General features: G+C 45.1%; 1 protein-coding gene across 3 annotated transcripts in view; it reads left to right on the forward strand.

The window, feature by feature from the left end:
• MTMR2 (myotubularin related protein 2) overlaps positions 1 to 21,792 on the forward strand; it is a 62,652-nt gene extending 40,860 nt beyond the window's left edge. For all 3 annotated transcript variants that reach the window (XM_064718655.1, XM_064718664.1, XM_064718674.1), the window contains 11 exons: positions 29 to 139; positions 2,116 to 2,217; positions 2,911 to 2,994; positions 9,720 to 9,869; positions 10,661 to 10,849; positions 12,899 to 13,084; positions 13,938 to 14,144; positions 15,696 to 15,788; positions 17,151 to 17,264; positions 18,671 to 18,847; positions 19,828 to 21,792. In XM_064718655.1, coding sequence (XP_064574725.1) covers positions 29 to 139; positions 2,116 to 2,217; positions 2,911 to 2,994; positions 9,720 to 9,869; positions 10,661 to 10,849; positions 12,899 to 13,084; positions 13,938 to 14,144; positions 15,696 to 15,788; positions 17,151 to 17,264; positions 18,671 to 18,847; positions 19,828 to 19,989 — 1,575 coding nt within the window. In that variant the 3' untranslated portion in view covers positions 19,990 to 21,792. The remainder of the gene's footprint in view (positions 1 to 28; positions 140 to 2,115; positions 2,218 to 2,910; positions 2,995 to 9,719; positions 9,870 to 10,660; positions 10,850 to 12,898; positions 13,085 to 13,937; positions 14,145 to 15,695; positions 15,789 to 17,150; positions 17,265 to 18,670; positions 18,848 to 19,827) is intronic.
• Positions 21,793 to 22,297: the final 505 nt, after the last annotated feature.

The raw sequence follows: 22,297 nt of genomic DNA on the forward strand, positions 1-22,297 counted from the left end.
CAAACTCACAAATTTCAACTGTCTACAGGACCCTCCTTTTGTCCTAGATGCATCTTTAGGTGTAATCAACAGAGTGGAGAAAATTGGAGGTGCTTCCAGTCGTGGTGAAAATTCCTATGGCCTGGAGATTGTGTGCAAGGTAAACTTTTATCTGTGTTTTACAATAGGGGAAAGGGAACATATATTTTTAAAGGTTGTCTCTGTGGTAATGCAGGAAGTTCTGCAAAATGTTTCAGGCAGTATGACTTCACTGGTGTCAAAAACCATTATTTTAAAAGTAGTTTTCAGTATTCTCCAGCTCCACTCATTTGAGAAGAGATCCAAACCTTTTTTCAGGCTTTGTGCTGGGCAATAGTTTTCTTTGATCATGGAAGTATAGATCTGCATCCTCATTTCTCAGGGTTGCCCACCTGACTTATTCTAGGTAGACTCCAGTTACTGTGGATTTCAGTAGGCTTTATTTGCATTTCAAGAGCAAGAAAGGGGCACTCTTTCCCCTGAATCATTAACTCATGTCCTGCTGCAGTGCTTTGCCATGAGAGACTGGTGAGTAGCCATCAGTCCTCATCAGGGCTGTTCTTTCATTTCTTTCAAGGCAGTACATATTTCACATGTGCCTCTCAAGAACCCTTGGAATAACTGCAAATACAAAAATTAACAATTTGCCTCCTCATGTCTGCTTACTGTAGACCCACAAAGTAGATAAAACCACCATCTCTCCTCCTAAATCCCTATCTCTGGATGGCATGGCCCTTCTGCTTCCTTCAGTGAGCACATAGGAAGAGCTGGATTCAGAAACTTGTAAGTCTTGGGCTGTTTAGAGCTTGTCAGAGCCCCTCAATGCTAAAAGGATGCTGGATAAGAGCAGATGGAGGAATGAATAGGAATCCCAAAGTGCTCTGGTCACTGCTGTGATTTTGAGGCAGCAGGAAGCTAAGCAGACTCTCAAGCTGTGGGTGTGCTGAGTCAAGACCAGTTACTGCAATCTGTACCAAATAATCCAGCTGCTCCCTTGTCCTGTGAGAGTCATAATCCGCCCTGGCTAATACAGGGTGGGGTGCTTGTGCTGGCAAGCTAATTTGTCCCCTGTTTTGATCTGGATTCCTGGTCCTTAGCCATTTTGTCTGTAAGCACACTTGGTCAGGTTTGGAGTGAACTGTATCATTTCCCTTTATGGGAAACTCAGGCACAAACTAGGATGACCCTTTATAGCCTATTTATATATTTTAGCCGCTTCACCAGGATATGCACAGCAGCTTAGTGTAATAACAAAGTGGTACAGGTGCATCTTATCCATCCTGAAAAGTTCTCTGTCTGAGACCAGCCATGTAATCCCTGTGAGGAAGCAAAGTCTTCATCTTGTTCTCTGACTTGCTCTACTATCTTCATGTACTTGAACTTGATAGCTCATTTCCTGTTGATGAGTTTTAGACTCTTTACTGCAAGCATTTAACTTGCAGGCTTGGCTGGAAAAACTTAGAAATGTTTTATTTACTTTCCAAATTTGGTTTTGTAGATGACTATGGAAAGGAGGTCCTGAATGACCCCTTTTTGTCTAAACTGTGCTGCTGTGCAAAGTGGAGGAGTTCTTGGTTTCAAGACATCCCCTTGAGTGCTCTGAGAGGTGGAAGCTTTAAAGGGAGATGGCATTGGATGCTTTGCACCCAGACGGCTGTTCTTGGGGCCTCTATGTGCAGTAGCTCTGTGGAGGTACTTTGTTAGGCCACCCCTCCAGTGTCTTATGGCACTGCTTGGCATGAGAGCTCAGTGAGAGCCAAGGATGTCTGTCTCACAAAGTCCTGCTGGTCAAACATAGCTTTTTCCTGAGCAGGGCTCTCCCAAAGACTTTCAGCAGGTGGAGAGCTTCATGTGAAGGCAAGATGCTGTCGTCAGACACAGCTGTGCCCTCCCTCAGCTGCTCTGCTGTTGTTGGAGGCTGCAGACAACCCCCTCAACCAAACCCAACATTGCAGCACAACATTGTTCAAAGTATTAAATCAGTGCTAGAAGGAGCATTGTCATGTGACCCCATTTTGGATTCTGGCTTTTGGATTTTCTTTGGATTTTGAAGTGCTTCAGAAATTTGCAACATGATTTCCCTCTTTTTTCCCCTAGGATATTCGAAACTTGCGGTTTGCTCATAAGCCTGAAGGGAGAACTAGACGATCCATATTTGAGAACCTAATGAAATATGCTTTTCCAGTTTCAAATAATCTGGTGAGTGTTTTCTCTTCAGCTTTTGCCAAAAGACACAGAGTAGCAGTAAACTCTTTTGTTCTGTCCCATCTACTTAATACAGCATTTTCTTGAGGGATGAGATGTGCTGGTTTTCAAATCTGTTTTAAACTTAATTCTATAGGAGTTTAGATCATATAGGAAACAGGAAAAATCTACTACAGTGCCTTCTTTCATGCATGGGGGATGACCTACTGATAAAGCCTTGTAACAGAGAGAAAGTACTCAAATAGAGGGAAAGTACTCAATTCACAGTGACATCCATCAGGGGTTCACAGCTAATGGTGACTGCAGTGCCCCAAATCTGGAATGCAGCCCCCATGTTCTCTAGTGTTATGACATTGCAATTGTTTCAAATGCTGGTTGAAAGGCTCTGGTTGTTAATCTGTAAGAGCATTCTTGCCTAAGTAGTTTTATCTTCTCTCCTTAATAACAAACTTCTTTTGTCTGTGAAGTGCTAGCTAATAGCCAAGCAAGATCAGGGACATATTGGAAGGTATATTGTTGTACTAATTACCTGCTACAGTAAGAGTGTTAATCTTTTTTTATAAAACCCTGAAAGAAAAGTGATGGTGGGGAAAAAGAAGGGTCAGTCATGAATTACTATTTGAGATATCAAACATTGTATAAATGGGCTCTGAGTGGGCTCTTAAAGGTAAATTTTCTTTCTTTCAGCCACTTTTTGCCTTTGAGTACAAAGAGGTTTTCCCAGAAAATGGATGGAAAGTGTATGACCCAACTTGGGAGTACAGAAGACAGGTGGGTATTGTGCTACATCCTTCCTCATCCTCTACTCTTCAGAAACAAGGGTCTGTGCAGTGATAAAATGACAGATTACGTGGAGCAGAGACTGATTCTGCTGAAAAATGCTGTGCAGGCTTGGTTGGGATGTTGTTTTTCACACTGCAGTGCTTGTTGAGAACAGTACAGCTTTAGAGATAGAGGCATCCACTGCTGGACATCAGCTCAGGTGGCAGAGAGCTGACTTCAGGCTCTGCTAGAAAGCACTAATGCTCTGGCTTGGTGATCAGGTACTGCTGGCAGTGGGGAATGGAGGGTGCATGTTCCAGGTACACGCATCCCATTGTTGAGTTTCACACCTCAGTGCTTGCTTGTATTGGTTTTAATTCTTTTCCTGTCTGAAATGGCAACTTGGGAGGAAAAAAATTAGGTGTGGAATGCCTTCACTATCTTAGGCATGGGCAAGGCATCCCTTCTCAGCATAGGGATCAGCCTACAGAGTACTGTTATTTACAGTTTAGTGTGTCCAGAGTAGATGGATCAAAGGTATTAATGATTATGTAGTGACAGGCTGTGGATTAGGAATACTGTGGTGAAAACTTGAGTAGTCCTCTTTGGAGTAGACGATGGGTGAATTTTGATTTTTTATAATGAAATCACTCCTGTCATAAAATTCTCAAGTAGAAAAAGGAGCATGATTTAGTGGCATGTTTGCCCTGGATACAATAAGCTTCTGTCTCTTCCAGATCCCTCAGGGTAAAACCAATTTTCTATTGTAAAATTAAGAAATGTTAAACCATTTCTTAAAAATCAAATCAAACAAAACCAGACCTCTGTCCCAGCCTAGTTATTCATCTGATTCCTGGAATCCAAAATCTAAGGATTCATTTTTCTAGTTCTAGCCTTCTAAAAGCTGGGCATGCCTTCTAAATTGGTTATCGAGGCCTGTCATTAACAGATGGGAGAGAGTGCTTCACTGTTGGGGGTGATTTGTTCTCTCCTAAAATAGCTGCCTAAGATAGATTGCTGGCTTCTAGACTGCTAATGGGAAGCAAAATGTATCTTACTGTATCCTACTGAATGCTGCCTTCAGTGCAAAATCCTGGTCAAGACAAACTCCAATCGTTTGTAATCACTTTTTGACTAAGGTCAACTTGAGTATAAGATCAGATAATGCAGCAATTATTGCTTTGTTTAGACTTTACCTCCTTCTTGGTAGTTATTTTATGGGAAGATCTGCTTGTAGAGAAGGATTTGCAGCCCAAGCTATTTGAACAAGACACTTCTTTGTAGGGCTGAAAATTTTGGAGTAATAACTGAAAGAATACCTGTGCTATCAAAATAATCTCCCCTGGAAAGCACAGCAGTCACTTTGTACAAGTGAAGTACAAAAGACATTTTTACAACACCTGGAAAGAGGAAATTAGATCATTTCAATGTAGATTATTCCACTTTCTAATTCCTGGCATGTCAGTTTTTATGATAGAAGCTTTTCTGTCCATATTAGGTTTTTTTCTGTCCATATTGGTTTTTTTTTAAGGTGCAACAGATCACCATATTGTGATTTGGTGCACCTTAAATTTGTCAGGAATTTGGTGACATGGTGAAAGAATACATGTGTTTGCATACCTGTGATTTGCAGCTCTTCGTGGCCTTTCTGGAAAGAAAATGGGTGTAAGATGTGACACAGCTGAGGCACTGCTGCAGTGTGTACTTGTGCTGTGGCCTGCTTTTTTGTTGTTTAATTTTTTGTGAGTGGGAAGGACAAACTTCCCTGAGTGCTTCTGTGTCAAGAAACCAGTGTCCATGTGCCGAAGCCCGTGGTCATTTCCTTACAGTGTTAACTGCAAAAGCAAATCCAAAGCAGGAGTTTTTGCAGCCACAGCCTTTCTGAGTTTTATCCATGATGCACCACAATCACTACCATTCCAGATCACACAATCCATCTGCTCCAGTTCCTTATCTCCAAAAGTGACCAACACCAGCTGCTGAAGAAGAAGCAAGCCATACTGCAGTAGATGTTTATGTTGTGATCTGGCCAGGAGGAGAATTTCATCCCTTTTGTCGGATTGATTTAGGTCCTGCAGCACGATGCTTTATGTCCACTCCAAAACTTTTAGGTATTTCAGTCTGTTTATTTAATTCCAGTGTTTGTAACTATGGATGTTCAATTTATCTGTGTGAGTGTCGTAGCCTTTTTTCTTAATCCAACCAGGTTCTGCTAAAGCAATAACAAATACTACAGTAAATCAGGATTATGTCTTGAAATGGCAGCAGGGATTCGTTAACAGTGAAACAAAACTGGCATCATCAAATCAGATAATGGGATTACCTGTCTCTGACTCTATGAATTGTGATCAGAAATAGAAAAGCAGGACATATGCACTGTCAGCAGGACCTTCTGGAATTGGTTTAGAAACTGTTAGAGAAGGGCTGGCCTAGGGCATCAGCAGCCCAGCAGGATGGCCAGGCTTTAACTTGCTGTATCTTAGGCCAGGTCAGTCTTTTCCCTATGGGAGCAGGAACACGTGGGGAGGGGAGTGGAGCAAAAGTAAGCTCCAACTACCAGGCATCCAGAAAAGACTTTTAGACCAGGATCCATGGTAATTTCTATGTCTACACTGGTGGACATGTCAAGTTTGAGGGTGCTATTGTTTATTTATTACAGTTTTTATTAAAATTAATAGAAATATGTTGAGATGATAGCAATTGTAGCAATTAGGAAAGATAGTCAGTAAACCCCTAACTTCCCCGTTAGCATTCTTGGGAAGGATGGAAATATGTAACTTATTAAAAATCTGTGATTGTGTAAAACTATGGGGAGTAATAAACAACCTGTAGAGAACAAAAGGAACTCAGAGAGGTTTGAGATTTAGTTGGTAAATGGAATCACATGTGGCAAATGAAATTTAAAACTGAAATTGCTCCCTGATTTTTATTACACATGGGCTGGCAGAATATAAAACAGAATTGCAAAGTGAATAAGACTCACTTGAAACCAAAAGTCCTTAAGATGCCTTTGGAGTAACTTAAAGCTTTATTTTCCTTAATAAGGTGGGGAGCATTTGGAAAATATTACGAGAGGTTGTGAAGTTGTGTGATGTTTCCCTACGAAAGTCATTCTTGTCTAATATCCTTTGCTCTGGTCATATCTACTGGGGAGCCACAGAGTAGGGCTGTGGTTGTTGCTTTTGGAGAAAACATGTAGAAACTAATAACTCAGAAGAACTGACCTGTTTTCAGGATTAAAGAAGTGCCCAGCATTAGTATACAAGCAGAGTGAGAAAGGTAGAGCTTGGTAACATCATCCTTCAGAGGATTGTTGGGTGTAACTTAGGGGAACAAAGTGAGGATTTAATGTTAAATGTCCCGTGGTTTAACTGAGATCCTGCTTATGCTGTGTATGTCTCTGCTGCAGAACAGATCCCAGCTCTCTGCGGCTGAGTGGGCACAGCCTGGGCTCAGTAAATGGCAGAGGGACCAGCTTGGCTCTGCAGCTGCATCCTGTGCTGCCTGCTGCAGATCAAGGTGCGCTTACATGTGTAAGCTCAGAGTGGATCTCTGAGATCCACAGAGAGATGGACTCTCTCTCCGTAGAGAGGTGTGACTGCGTGTAACTACAGCAAGGAATTTATTTTCCTGTCAGTGAAGGATCTTCTTGTGCTTAACCTTAACCATGTGCTTTGCAAGGTGGTGATGTTGGTGCTGTGCTGGTGTGGCTTCAACAGATTTTCCCTGCAAACAAATCTTCTGCAACATCAAGTGTAAATCAAGTGATAACCAAACCCAAGTCATTACAGTAAGGCATGAAGGTTGTACCTAGAGGGAAACCAAGTGTAGTTTGTGTGTGGGGAGGGCACAAAGGCTGTGTCCCTATGGTTAGATGATAGAGTTGTAAGGAGTGTTCCCAAGCACAGGGGCAAGTTTCAGACATAGCTACAGACCAGGCTGTTACCGTCCATCTTTTGAGTGAGTGTGTTAGAGCATCTTCAGCCATGCACAAAGGTCCTGTGGTGCAAGTTAAAGATCACTAGGGGCATTTTGGACAAAACATCCTGTTTGGAGGATAAATGAGTTTATTAGTGCAGATGTGAGGTGTGCTGGTTCACCTGGGCTCAGTGAGAATGGTCATGGGTATATTTAATTTATGACTATACATGTGGCTTTGCTGCCTTCCTTAGTTTGCTCTCTGGCAGCCACCAGACATATGAATTCTCCTAGAATTGGGGGCTGCTAGCAGCATTAATTTACCTGAAGAAGACAGACCTAGAAGTATCTGATCACTAATGTGGACATGCCATGTGCCCTGGCAGCTTCAGGATGATCACAGCCTGCTTCTAGGGAGTCTTGCCTGAGTTCCTCCTGCAGGTGCACAGGCAGGTAGCACCCCGAGCCACTCCTTACCCTGCAGAGGCCAATTTGAGTTACATCTGTAACAGTTTTGTTTCATAGTGGGCTTTTGGGTGCTTACAACTTACCGGGAAGCAGTGAAATGCATCTCAGATGAGGAAATACCAGTGTGCTTTATATCACGTTTAGCTTTTTCTATTGATTCCAGCTGGAGAAAGGGCAAATCTGAAGGAGCACGAATAAATGCAGAAACTACACTGCATTATGGCAAACATCCAAGGAAGATGCAAATTCAGCTTCTCTTTTAGCCCACTTGGCTTATTTCTGTTAGCTTCCAGTCCTTAGAGAAAGTCACGATCCGAATCCAAAGCGTACTGGGTGGTGCTGTGATTCAGGGCTCCTGGGCCAGGGAAAAGCAGACATTCCCCACGAGACAGAAGAAATTTGAATGCTGACACACAGCGTCTTTTCTTTCTTTGGGGGCTCGTCATGGACTTTTTAGGTCTGGGCTATTGCAGAGAAAAGATTTCTTTCAAATTTGTCAGTGTGGCAGCTGAAAGACCTAGAGCTTTGGAGAGCTTTAGAGCTCAGTTCTGGCCCAAGCAGTGTGTTCTGAAGCCACAATACCCAGCACTGTGAAGGGGCTGCTTTCCAGTGCCCGCTCCATGGTCTTCTCCATAAGCATTGGTAGAGCTGCTGGGTAAAATGAAAAGGAGCCTTTCTTTTGTGTAGCTGCTTGTTAGTTCCCATTTTTCTTGCCAAGACTGTGCTAAAAGTGTAATTTTCATTCAGATTTGGGGGAGGTGAAATTTTCAGGAATTCCTTATGGATCATGTGCTTCTTAGGACAGGACTGAGAAGTAATTAGCCATTGGTCCACTTGCAGGTAGTAAACAGATTGGTCACTGGCAAGAGTCTAGCTATTCCCTGGCTGGCAGCAGAGCTGGTGGGCCCAGCAGACTCCATCCTTGCTGTGTACAGCAGGTAGACCTCTGAGCATGTTTTACCCATCAGTAAGCTTGAACTGTGCATACACACTGCTTGACGTCTGGTTCTGCCAATTCTCCGGCTTCAGACTGGGCCAAAAATAGCTTTCCTTCAGGCTTTTGGGGAGATCCTTGCAGTAACATTGCCTTCCCAGGGAGGGCCAAAGGACAGCAGTGGTTCACAGAGCAGAGTGTTTGACTGATACTAGACAGAAGGTCTGGCCTCCCCTCTGATTTCTAACCATGACCTCTTTTGGCAGTGTGACTCACCACTGGGATGGGAGACCGGCCGCAGTCTGTGTGGGTCAGCTGTAATTATCACAGCTCGTCTGACCCGTGTTAGATGTGCTGTTGGTTTCCTGTGGGAGCTGTGACAGTGGTGATCAGTGTCCCACCACCCTGCTTTAAAATGGAGTAGTGTTTATTAGAACAGAGGCATGTATTGTGTAAGGAGTTGGTGTTCCCCTAAAACACACTCGGTGCTTCAGAGCCTGGCCATGTTGGCTGTAGCAGATGTGTCTGCCCCACAGAGATGCTTTGTGTCACTGCTCACCCCTGCTGCAGTAGGGGTCTGTTTAAATCTCTCCTTGCAAGCAGCTGCACCAACCACTCTCTGTTGGTCTGTTCTCTCCCAGCTTCAGCCACACCACGTCTGCAGGTTGTCAGGGTCATCCCCATTGTGCCTTAGGTGTTACTTGGAGATTGTTGTCTGGGAAGCTGTTGAGTGGCTTCCCCATGTGTGGAGATTCCTTGCTCTCCCAGCCCAAGTCTTCAGTTCAACCAGAGAGCTTAGTGTGATGGAAACATGGGAGTTGCACGTCACATACAGTCATGCAGACAGAGACACACAATTGTTAAGCTTTTGGTGTTTTTAGAGGTTTCCACGGTTGTGCCACATACACTGAGCTAAGCCCAAATCAGGCTCATTTTTTGGGGTGTTTTACTGCCTGTTCTCCCTTCTCCCCCTTCCCTCCATCCTGTCTGGTAGCTTCACTTTGTATCCCCAGTTTCCACTCAACACATTTGAACTAAGTGTCATGAGGGGACTGAGTTGGTCACCCATTCTGTCCTGCTCCTGCCCTTCCTGTAAGCCCATAATGAGACCGGGAGGTATCTTAAAGTTGGGCTCAGAGTGACCATCTGTGTTGCTACATTTGTAGCCTCCATAATTCCTTTGCCATAGGTGACCCTGCCTGAAGCCCAGTTTCCCTGCTCTTCAGTGACTTGAGCAAAACATCCACCTCTCTGGGGAGAGACATGAAATGCAAGTTACCAAGATAATGCATTCCCAGGTGCTAGTCCTGAATGACCTTCATTAACAAAAGTTGCCTTGAATTTCAGGTCTGGGGATTTGTCTGTGCCGAGGTCTCAGAGCAACTCGTTTGCTAAGCTGCATTTTCCTCTTTAGGGAATTCCCAATGAGAGCTGGAGGCTGACCAAGATTAACGAGCGCTACGAGCTGTGCGATACGTACCCTGCCATTCTAGCCGTGCCTGTAAACATTCCCGACGAGGAGTTAAAGAGAGTGGCATCCTTCAGGTCCAGAGGACGCATACCAGTGAGTGGGACAGAACAAGCCACTTTGATGTGGTTTTGTTACACATAGCTTTGGGCAATAAGTAATACCAAGATCAGGCTGAGTCAATTCCAGGGAGCAAATAAATGGTCAGAAGATAATAAAAGTGACAACAACGTGTTTGAGGACATGGAAAACAACAGTATCTGCTGAAACTACTGTTGAGAAAGAGATGTAGACTAAACCAAAACTAGAAGATAAGATAATTTAGCACAACTCAGACCAAATCTCAGTTCAGTTCCTGGGAAACACAAGGCAGCCCTGTTTGGCTGTTTACAATTGTCTGGCCTATTCTGACTTTCAGGGCAGAGAAATATGTAGTGATAGTCTTGATGAGAGCATTTATTTAATGAAATTAAGACAAAATAGATTGTTATGATGATTATTTCAGAGGTAACTGAGAAGGTACTGGTTTACTCCTCAAGTCTATAGGAAATTCAGTCTGTTCCTAAAGTGCTTAACTTTTACATGGTGTAACATAAAGACATAGCCCACATACTGACTCACACAACAGCCAGAAAAAACAGTCTGCATCATATTTAAAAGTCAGACTCAAATAATTTGATCACCTTTTGTTTGTTCAAACTTTGGGAATGCCACCAGAATGAATAAAGACAGAAGGGTTCTTTCTTTCATTCAGTTGTGATGTAACAGAATCCAGCCTTCTGGACCCCCCTGATAGAGAATCCCAGAGCAAGCCATTACAGGTAATTCACTCCATTGGTTTAATGAATCCCATTTTTCCTTTATTTATTTCCCATTTGTTTCTGAAGGTCTTGTCATGGATTCACCCAGAAAGCCAAGCAACGATCACGCGCTGCAGCCAGCCCATGGTGGGAGTGAGTGGCAAGCGGAGCAAGGAAGATGAAAAGTACCTTCAAGCCATCATGGATTCCAATGCCCAGTCCCATAAAATCTTCATATTTGATGCAAGGCCTAGTGTGAATGCTGTAGCCAATAAGGTTGGGTACTTCTTCCTCTGTCTAACACCAGGAATGTAATAATTTAGAGCACATTTCTCACCACTATTTCATATTATTCTTAAGGATCACAAGGAATTACCAGTGTAGAAGAAGTCTGAATGCAGTGATCTGATTCTCTATACAGACTTCTATACCTTCACTGGTATCTGTAAGGTATCAAGTGTGACTGCTGATGATCCATTATATTAATTTACAATGGAAAATTACATTGGAAAGGAAAAAAATTGAAGTAGTACTGAGGTCAGACTCTAGCACCCTAGACCTTGTGTATCACCATTTTTCAATTCACATGGTTGAAAGACTGCTTCCTCTAACAGGGCTCAGAACCCTGTCCAATCTGACCTTGAATGTTTCCAGGAATGAGGCATCTACCACTGTTCTGGAAAACCTGCTCCAGTGCTTTACCACCCTTATTTTGAAAAAATTCTTCTTTATGTCTAAAGTCTGAAGCTACCCTCTATTACTTTCAAACCGTTACCCCTTGTCCTATCACAACAGGCCCAACTAAAACATCTGTCCCCATCTTTCTTATAAGCTTCTTTTAAGTACTGGAAGGCTGCTATAAGGTCTCTCCAGGGCCTTCCCTTCTCAGCCTTTCCTCACTGGAGAGGTGCTCCAGACCTCTGATCATCTTTGTGGATTTGATCCAACAGGACCTTGTCTTTCCTGTGCTGGTTCCCCAGAGCTGGACACAGCCCTGCAGGTGGGCTCTTAGCAGAGCAGAGGGGCAGAATCCCCTCCCTGGCCCTGCTGCCCACGGGGCTTTGGATGCAGCCCAGGACAGGATTGGCTGCCTGGGCTGTGAGTGCCCACGGCTGGGCCGTGTCCAGCCTCTCAGCCACCAGCACCCCCAAATCCTTCTGGGCAGGGCTGCTCTGGCCTGTTCATCCCCAGCCTGAGCTGATGCAAGGGGGTGCCCCAGGTGCAGCACCTTGCACTTGGTCTTGTTAAACTTCATGGGGTTCCCATGGACCCACTTCCTGAGCTTGTCCAGGTCCCTCTGGATGGCACCCCATCCTTCAGGAGTGTCAGCTCCTGTACCACTCAGCTTGGTGTCATCTGCACGCCCGATGAGAGTGCATTTGATCCTTTTGTTTCTGTCACTGATGAGGATATTAAAGAGCACTTGTCCCAGTACAGACTCCTCAGGGATGCCACTTGTCACTGCCTGGGCATTGAGCAATTGGCCACTACCCTCTGGATGTGATTATCCAATTTCTCATCCATCAAACTGTCTGTCCATCATCTCCAGTCTAGAAAGAAGGATGTTGTGGGGAGCTGAGGCTTTACAGAAGTCCAGGTAGATGAGCCCTGACAAGCCCTTCCCTTGTCTGCTGCTGTAGTCTCTCCATCGTAAAGGCCACTGAGCTGCTCAGGCAGGATTTGCCCTTGGTGAAGCTGTGCTGGCTATCCTGAATCAGCTCCCTGTCCTCCACATGCCCTAGCATATCTTCTAGAAGGATCTGTTCCATGATCCTGCCAGGCACAGAGGTGAGGCTGACATTTCAGTAGTTCCCAGGGTCCATCATTCTACCCTTCTAAAATGGTGTTCCATGCCATCACTTTAAGCTTTGTTTTAATGGTGGAGCTGCTTTGTTGCAGTAAAGATCTTTTTTTTTTCTTTCTTTTTTTTTTAATCTGCCTTTCCCACTTAGGGAAGGCAATTAGTGTGTGGGTTATCCTCCTCTGTAATAGTATGGTAAATTTTTAAATGATAGATTAGCAAATGTAATGAGTTAACAGCTTGAATGGGGATAAATTATAATTACAGAGGAAAAGAAGGCTTGTAATGTGATATTCTTTGGTAAAAATTACAGCATTCATTAGGTATTGCAGAAGAGAGACACAAAGTGTGTGCCTGTACATGTTTGCTCCCAGCTGTAAGATAAAGCCAATGGTTTTTGCCCGCTTTAGATAGCCCAGCCACTGTAGTATTTTGTCAGCTGCTATTTGCTCAGAACAAATGACTGGGATAAAGTACAAAATATGGTTTTCCTTAATGATTTGTTTGTGAATTTTGTTCTTCAGGCTAAAGGAGGGGGCTATGAGAGTGAGGATGCCTATCAGAATGCAGAATTAGTGTTCCTGGACATTCACAACATTCATGTTATGAGAGAGTCGCTGAGAAAACTGAAAGAAATTGTGTATCCCAATATCGAGGAGACTCATTGGCTGTCTAATTTAGAGTCAACTCACTGGCTGGAGCATATCAAGGTATGCAGGTCTGCATCCCCTCCATGTGGCTGAGCAACCACAAGTCCTTACCAGTCTGGGAAAGATATCCAGAGTCAGCTCCAGGATTTTCAGTTCCTTGTAAATGTAAAGACTTATCATTTGTTTTCTATTTATAAGCATTTAAAACTGTGGTTCTTGGAGTGAGGAATCTTAAGGAGATGAAAAGAGGGACAAGGGAGGGGGCTGAAATACTGAAAGATGGTGTTTTGGAAGTGAAGGATGTTCCTGGGTGACATGTAACTGTGAAAGCTCTGCTTAGAACTCAGGAGTCACAGAGTTTCCAAGTTCTTGGCTCAGCTCCTTGACATCCTGGCATTATTGTGTGGGCCAGAGAAGCAAATGCTGGGAGTCTGGGGCCTCTCAGCCTTTCAGGAATCCAAGCAGAGTCAGAATAAGGAGGCTAAATGCTTTGGCTTCTCCAGATGCTGGTTTTCAAATCATGTTCTTTTCTAAAAATGTCCAGCTTACTTTGTTGCTCTGCTGATGCAGGCAGGGGGAGATCTGCACCTGGGGCAGCTGCAAGGTGATGGCCTTTCCTATCAGACACAACACGCTCCTGCATTTAAATATTGACTTGTCCAAGGACTGAGTTTCATGCAAGGGTTCTTCTACAGTTGTGCCTACACTACAGTTTAGATGTGCTGTCATCTTGCTGGAACAGAAAATGTGTTCACCAGTTTTGCCATCCTAGTTATAAAGTTGTTGGAACTGATTTACCATTCTCCTTGAGGCAAGCGGAGCCCTTGGTTTGTCCTGTGCTGTCAGTAGCCATTTTTCATTTCTAGTTTCTGTTCCAAAGAGATTTTGTAATTTTGTTCTTCCCTTGTCCTAGCTCATTCTTGCTGGAGCCCTTCGGATTGCTGACAAAGTGGAGTCGGGGAAGACGTCGGTGGTGGTGCACTGCAGCGACGGCTGGGACCGCACGGCGCAGCTCACCTCGCTGGCCCTGCTCATGCTGGACGGCTACTACCGCACCATCCGCGGCTTCGAGGTGCTCGTGGAGAAGGAGTGGCTCAGCTTCGGCCACAGATTCCAGCTGGTGAGTCCCCAGCCCATGGAGGGCACGGGACAGAAAGTTCTTGTCCCTCTTGAAGGATTTCAGAGTTTAACAATTCCTGTGAGAAGTTTCCTGGCTGAACTTACTGAAGAGAGGTGAATGCTGATGTTATTGTTTTCTACCTATAAATTCATTCGCCTCTTAACCACCTTTGGACTGTATTGGTTAGATACAGGGAACAGGTGGTATTTAAATGTCTCAGGTGTCTGACTGATAATGTCATGTTCCCATGCTTAGGCTTGAACTAGCAGTGTGCTTTGGGTTCAGTGCTGGCATTTCTGCAGGCAGTGACCACTGGGCATTTTTTGTCTTTATTTCCAGTTCAGTCCATTTTCTCAGGGTACTTGGGCACCATCATCTAAGAAGTACTTTTGTATTGAAGAGGCTTGGGAATTTGTTTATAGCCTTGACCTCACATTTTCTTCAAGCACATTTTATTTTTGGAGAGGCTTCTAATTACTTAGGTGAAAGAGCAGCAGCTTGAGCCTGGACCAAGAGTAGTTTGTGGTTGTGCCCTAGCAGTTGGCAGAGAGGCAGCTTTGTGGGCTTGTGACACAGCAGTTTGTTATGGTTTGCACTAATGGGAATTGAGAGAGCCTTTCAGTAGTATCCTTTCAGTCTTGTTCCCATTGTGTTTTGCTCGTAGCTGTTCTCTAGTGGTTGTTAATTTTGCAAGGGCTAGAACAAGGTCTGTGTGCAGCACTTGCAGTGGTGGGCTGCACTGTCAAATGCTCTGAGGAAGGTGGGGAAACTGAGGCACTAATGTGAGACTGAGGTTCTGCTGCAGCAAAACTTGTTATCTGGTATTTGAGCAATGAGTGCTTTAGCTTCTTCACTGTCTAGGCAAGGAAGATACCAACAGCAATTTCCTTTGGTGAGGGAGAACAGTTTTAGGGATGTCTGTTACTTACACGTTCTTGTTCTTTGTGCAGTACTTGGGCTCCCAGGTAATATATAATCATTAACGAGTACTGTGCTAGTTCTGAGGAGTCGTGCCTCACATGTGTTGGCCACACAGCATGGTCAGGGCTGGAGGCTGCCTCTGGGAGTGCTGTCATTGCTGCCTCTCTGGAGGTGGCAGGAGATGGGCTGGGCTGGTGTTTGTACAGCTCTTGGAAGCTGCGAGGTGTTGCGTGACGGGTATCGCCGCATGCCGTGCCTGTAGGTAGTGTTTGCATCCAGCACCCTCCACTACTGAAGTAGCCAGGACAACAGCTGCAACTGAAGCAAAAAGCATCCTCATTTTTCTTCCTTCTGAACTTTAGCTATTAACTGAAATCAGTGCCAGCATAGCATCTGGAGCCTCTACTCAAACAACTCTTGTTTTAACTTAGCATGAAAATATCCCCATAAAGAATTTTCACTTCAAAGACAAAGAGAGTAGCTGTCCTTTACTCCTTTACCCACTGATATGGACAAAGCAGTATCAGGACTCATTTGAAGTTTTTTAAAGCTTTTGGTAAAGGTTTAGGTGCCTGAGAGCAGGCCCCACGAAGCCCTGTGTGACTCGTGTTCTTTGTCCTGCTGTTTCAGAGGGTCGGCCACGGGGACAAGAACCACGCGGACGCGGATCGCTCTCCCGTCTTCCTGCAGTTCATCGACTGCGTCTGGCAAATGACGAGACAGGTACACTGCTGGGTGGCACCCGTGTCCCCAGAGCCATGCACAGACATTATCTGGTGTCTGGACGCTGGAATGGTTTCCAAACTGACCTGTGCAGGCTCTCCTTCCTGGGCTTGTACTCTTGCTTCGATTGTGGCAGCAGGCTTTTTGGGAGTCTGTTTAGCACAGAGAAAGCACTTGCTAATGCAAGTCCCTAGCACAGTGGGTGTAACAGATCCCTGTTGCCCCTGCTCAAGCTGATCCTGTAACATGTTCCATTTTAACTTCTTCTGAAGGCAAATGTACTGCTCCCAATTCATAATGTGAGGTGCAGAGCTGAGTGCCTCACTTCAGACCTGGCATGGCAAAGGTACAGTCCAGGAGAGATCCCCTGTGTCTGTGAGATTTTTCCCCAGGCACGTGGAACCGGGAAGATTTTTTTTGATCTTCCGTGACACAAAAGTCAGCTATGATCAGGCAATTCATTGAAAAAAAGCTAGGCTCACCCTGGGTTAAACCAGGAGGAGTGGAAGAGAAGGATGGCACTATATATGGAAGAAAAGGATGCCACTGCATATGGCACTGTACCACATCGATGCAGAGAGAAGAGGAGGCTTTACCATCATCAAAAGTCACTTTCATTGTGGTGTCCTTGGATTGCTTCTACAGCTGGGCATCCTGACCTGCAGCTGATGAGGTCAGGATGTCACAACTGGGGCAGCCTGGGAAGAGGAGTGTGGTTGTGAGGGAGGAAGGCCTCCTGCTCTCCTCTCCATCACCCCTGCATGTCTTTGCAGTTCACTGCATTTATTCTTATTGGCCCTCTGAGGAGCTTCAGTTGTCCCTGTCTCAGGTCAGATTGATTCTGCACAGAACTCAGCAACAAACATGGCCTGTGCCCATAGACCTTCTGCTCCTGCTGACCTCTGTCACCAGGTGCCTCCCTGCTGTTCCTCTGGGAAGTGCTGTGTTAGGCACCCAGGTCATTTCCATTTGGCCCTGGGAAATTTCCACTTTTTGAATGTATTTATTTCACGTGTGCCTTTTGTTCACAGTCTGGCTGCATGGCTTGTCATGAGGGACAGGCATAGCAGAGCAAGCTTCAATTTTAAGCAGCACTGAGTGTACATAAACACAGTGCTCCAACCCGTCAGACCTCTGGCTTTTGCTCAAAATTCCTCTCTGAACATGCAAAGCAGCTTTCCAAGAGGGAAACTCTTGCTCCTGGAAGGAGCAAATATGACCCTGAATATCCAGCCAGGCAGGGAACAGGGACAGATCCACTTCTACAAATCAAGAAGCCAACTCCTTACCAAGACCACAGCGTGAGAGAAAGTTTGTTTTCCTGTTTTAAATCCTAAAGTAATTTTCTATTTCTGTCTAAAGTTTCCTACAGCATTTGAGTTCAACGAGTACTTCCTGATCACCATCCTAGATCACCTGTACAGCTGTTTGTTTGGGACCTTCCTGTGCAGCAGTGAGCAGCAGAGAGTGAAGGAGGTAAGACAGCTTCTCCCTGAGATAAAAGCCTGTTCCTGATTGCTTTAGCAGGCCAGATATTGCTACAGAAGCTGGTTCCTCACTCAGAGATAGTTGTAGATGTGAGGCTGGAAATGCCAAGCCCCCTTCTCAATAGCTGGGACTTGGGGGATTTTCCTCTTTGCATAAACTGCTGTCTCTTGGAGGCTTCATGTTTCAGAGCAGTACCATCTCCTTTGTGGACACACGGTCTACTTCCAGTCACTAGTGATTGAATAGCTCCTGGTACTCCCAGCTAGTGGAAATGCAGCTTTGCTTTGAACTTCAGTTTACTGTGACCTTCTCTGTGGGAACTGGTGCTTTTTTGTCATGCCTTGTCTTGAGGTGGTCCCTTTAGGGTGCTTTTAACTAGCTAGTGTGTGCTGTCATTCTGCACACGGAGGTTACAGCAAGTAACTGGTCCTTAGGTGTGTTCTTGCTGTGCTTGCATCTTCCCAGGAGAGGACAACTCTCCTACTATTATTAAGGACGTGCCTCTCTGTCCTGCCACAAGCCAGCTCTGCCCTGCAGTCTGGCCAAGGTTTGTTTGCCCAGGGAGGAGCGTAGAGAAGTGTTCATCCAGACCCAGTCTGGAATTAGAAGGAAAACAGTGGCACTCATTCTGTCTCACCTACCTAAAGATGAAGCATTCTGTCACCAAAGGCTGCAGCCTAACAGCATGAAGGTACATGACAGCAGTGCTGTGTGGACCTGATGTGATTATACATGATAGAAAATCAGTTAAAAAGAATCATAAAAACTAGATGGAAAATAAAAGTGATAGCATTTTACTACAGTGAAATCAGTGTCCCTCTTTCTCTGGAGTCCACAGTGATTCAATAATTGTCATTTCAATGAAATAAAATCTGCATGCTGTTTGCACATGAGTTTTGGTTTTTTTTTAAAGGCCTCAGCCTAGTGAAGTACTTAATCTAGAAAGTACTTCAGCACTGGTTTCAGTGGGAGTATTCACAGGCATAATTATTCCACTAGATCAGGGCCTAAGTCAAATGGTTTCTTTTTTTCCTTTGCAATTAAATACTCCAGCAAGTCCTCCAGGAGCACTTCAGAGAAGTGAAGTTTAACTAAAGCACCAGGAGTTCACATGCCAGTGTCCCCTCGCTGTAGCAGTGGTGATTCCTGATCTGTGTTGACAGCTGGGTGGGTCAGAGGGGTTGTTCCGTGCCAGGGCGTGTGTGCCTGCCTGCATCCATGTGCTCTGAGTACAAGAACCACACCAAAAGAACAGTTTTGGGGTTGTTTTTTTAAAGCTACAAAAAACAACCAGCTCCATATTAATGACAGACATATGTCTATGCTGCTACAGTTTGTAGATAGCTGGGATTTGTACCGCAAATAAAGCCTCCTCCACCCCCTTTCCCTTACAGAGCCTTCCAAAAAAGACTGTATCACTTTGGTCTTACATCAACAGCCAACTGGAAGACTTTACTAACCCCTTGTACGTGAGCTACTCCAACCACGTCCTGTATCCCGTGGCCAGCATGCGCCACCTCGAGCTGTGGGTCGGCTACTACATCCGCTGGAACCCCAGGATGAAGCCTCAGGTACGCCTCTTCCCGCTCCTGCTTCCCTCTCTGCTAGTGCCAGTACTGTTTCTTTGGAGGTCAAGAGCTTCAGGTAATGTACAAACTTATGCTTAAATCTGAAAACAAACACCTAAATTCAAATGCCAGTAAGAGCAAGCACCACCTTGAGCTGCCTAATGCAGGTGCCCAGCTGGACATCACCACCTTGTGAAATCTGCAGGAGCTGAAGATTCTCAGCAATCTGGGAGATTTCTCACTTAGAATGTGGGAAAAATTATCTGAGTTCTCTTTACAAAAGATCTTAAAACCCCCAAGACTTCTCTGAATGTGGGGTTCTATATAGGAATTTTGGGGCTATATTTAAATTACTGGTGATGGGAACCTGCTGCTTGCTCTGGCTGCCTGAGGGACCCCAGCCAGCAGGGAAGGTGACCAGCAAGGAAGCTGGCTTGCCCAGGGCAGGCACCTCAGACTAGCAGTCTGAGCAAGACCCTGAATGCTGACATCACTTTTTAGTAGAAAGGGACAAAAAATCCCAATTGCTTCAGTGCGTCTGCAGGTAGCAGTTTTGCAGATCTGCAGCGTTAAAGACAGGAACCCAGCAAACACTTTGCAGTACTGACTGTTCAACAGTCAGAACTATGTGAAAATATTTAGAAGAATCTGGCTGGGTTTTTTCTTCCCAAGCCGCTGAAATTATGTCCAGGCTGAGATGCCATGGCCAGTGCCCCCCAGAAATGTCAGAGATCAGAGTCTGGCAACTGTCATCTTTCAAAATATGTACAGACTGTTGTTTAGCCACCATTGCACTGTGCATGTTGGAGCCAAATGAGCAGCCAAGAGCCAGAGCAAGCACTCGGGTACCTGCAGGCTGGAGACTGATGACACTCACCTGCCTCCTTCCGCCATCGCTGTCTGTAAGGTCAGCAGCAGCTTTGTGCTTCAGGCTCCCTTTTCCATGCTGACCTCCCAGTGCTCACCCACACGTTTCCTTGCAGGAACCGGTTCACAATCGCTACAAGGAGCTTCTGGCCAAGCGGGCTGAGCTGCAGAAGAAAGTGGAGGAGCTGCAGAGAGAGATCACCAACCGTTCCACCTCATCCTCGGAGCGCGCCGGCTCTCCCGCGCAGTGCGTCGCTCCCGTACAGACAGTCGTATAATAGGGACTTTTTCCTGCTGACAACCTTCCCAGGACCATGGGGGGCAGCTTTTCTGAAACCTCCTGGATTTCCAACATGGTGCCTGGGAGATGCCAACTTATTTATTTATTTCTCTCCAGGGTAATTTATTAGTACTGTAGCACTAGAGAAAGCTTAAAGCAAAAGCCAACACAGACAAGACCCCCTATGCAATTACCCTTCTCAGTGGCTATCTTATATTGCACTTGCCACCTGCAAGAAGCCTGGAGCTTGCTCTTTGTTCACTGATGTGCTGGAAATCACTTGGCTTGAAAGAGTCTGTGCACGAGCATGAAGTACTGTGGAGGAAAAACATCTGCTCAGAAGTTTGAAAGGCCAAACCTGACTTTGTATTGGAGCCTCAGATGCAGCTGTGCCATCACACACCCTCCTGCACAGCAGAGTCAATGACGGCGTTTGCCAGCACGCCTGGAAAGAAGCAACAGCAGTGTCTGAAACAAGTCATTCCCTTCACGTCAACCTAGGTCATAGGAAGCCATGCAAATGATGCCTTATTTAAAGAAAGGGCAGCTTCTCCCAATAAAACACTGCGGTAGAGGAATAACAATATAGGACATGATTCTGTGGGACAACGTTTACTTCCACCTCTGCAACTTTAGAATCTCATTTATGGTTTACAGTGGGTGTGCCAGGATGCAACTTAAGCACCTTTATTTCAGAGGGGGAGCAGAGTGGGCTCCCCTGGCTTTCCACAGCTCCTGTGGCCTCCAGTGCCTCATAGTCATCAGGGGAAAGGTAATGGAATACCAAGGGGCACATGTGAACTTATGGGATCAGCCATTACATTTGCTTGTGTAAGCATAATCAGCAATTTTAATGCTTCTGTGCAGGGTTATTGTGGTGTACTTATGGTATTTCAGCTTTCTGCTAACTAATGGAAGCAACTGTGCATCAGCCAAAGACGCCTTTCTGCCTGCATTGCAACTGCTGCTTTAGGTTTTTCTGGCAGACTGAACAGCTTAGCCATTTTCTAAACCCTACCTTTTTCCTCATAGTCTGCTTCAAGAATTGGTGTCACTCAACTAAACTCAAGCTGAAACTGAATTTTAATACAAAAATTTACTGTAGGGGATACAACACATACTTGGTGAAACCATGACTGCCCCTTTGCTCTTCCAAACAGGTAAGCACAGGGTTGCAGAGGAGGGCTCTTGGAGCAAAGGCAGTTCAGTATGTGCAAGGCTGCTTCTCCCCCTCTCTGCTGAGGAGCAAGGGTACTGCTTGGTGTGGGTGCCTGTGATGCTCTCTTAGGATTGGATCCCAGACTGCTCACCTGCTTCATACACCTGTCAGCTGCTTCACTCAGCTGCTATTCCAATAGAGAGGGATTTTTGGAGGGAGCATAAGAGCAGACCTATTCCCACCTAAGAAATGGCCTTTCAAAAGCCACATTCCTTCCAAGGCAGTTAGCAGTCACTTCCTCCTGCAGTCTCCAGTTCTGCCTGCTCTACTGCTGCAATCACCACTCCGTGCTTACAGAGAAATCCAGAGCCACCTTGTGACAGGGTGAGTAACAGGCTGCACAGCATCACCACGGCTCTTAAGGGGTGGCCTGTCACAGTATGGTTCAAAACTGCAAGAATCCACACAAAACACTTCCTAAGGACTCATTTGCTGTGAGGGCAGGCCTGCTCTTACCTACAATCACTATATAAGATGGTTTAAAGCATTATTCTGTATTAGCAAATTGACTATGTGTGTATATTTTGTTTCTTGATGAAGGCTGTTTGGTTTCCTTAATGCTAATAAAAACAGAAAAATGGATGAAGTTCCTGTGCTCTTGTTTTCAACTATGTGGTTTTTCAAAGGACTTGCAAGACACACAGACATGAAATAAATAGCACTGCAAGTTCAGTGTGTGAAATCCAAATCTCCCTCATTCGCCTGCAGAGGGTCTTTCAAGATGTTAATATTCAAACTCTGAGGCCTAGAATGACAGAAAACCAAGATTCATCTTTGGACAAGTTTCATTTATCCTGTACAGACCAGCACTTAGCTGTCAGCATCATAAAAAGAGAATCACAGAACGGTTTGAGTTGGAAAGGACCTTCAAAGATCATGCAGGTCCAACCCCCCTGATTGGCAGAGACACCTTCCACTAGACCAGTGCTCAAAGCCCCATCAAACCTGGCCTTGAATACTTTCAAGGACAGGGCTCTCTCCAGAGGTCCTTCCCAAGTAAAATGACCAAGTGTAAGTTTCAGCTACTGATTTTTCAGGGCTCCCAGCATGAGCTACTCTTTTACTGTCACTATACCTGGTTAGCAGC

This window comes from Zonotrichia leucophrys, chromosome 1 (genome assembly GCF_028769735.1).
Source record: "Zonotrichia leucophrys gambelii isolate GWCS_2022_RI chromosome 1, RI_Zleu_2.0, whole genome shotgun sequence".
Classification (NCBI taxonomy): domain Eukaryota; kingdom Metazoa; phylum Chordata; class Aves; order Passeriformes; family Passerellidae; genus Zonotrichia; species Zonotrichia leucophrys.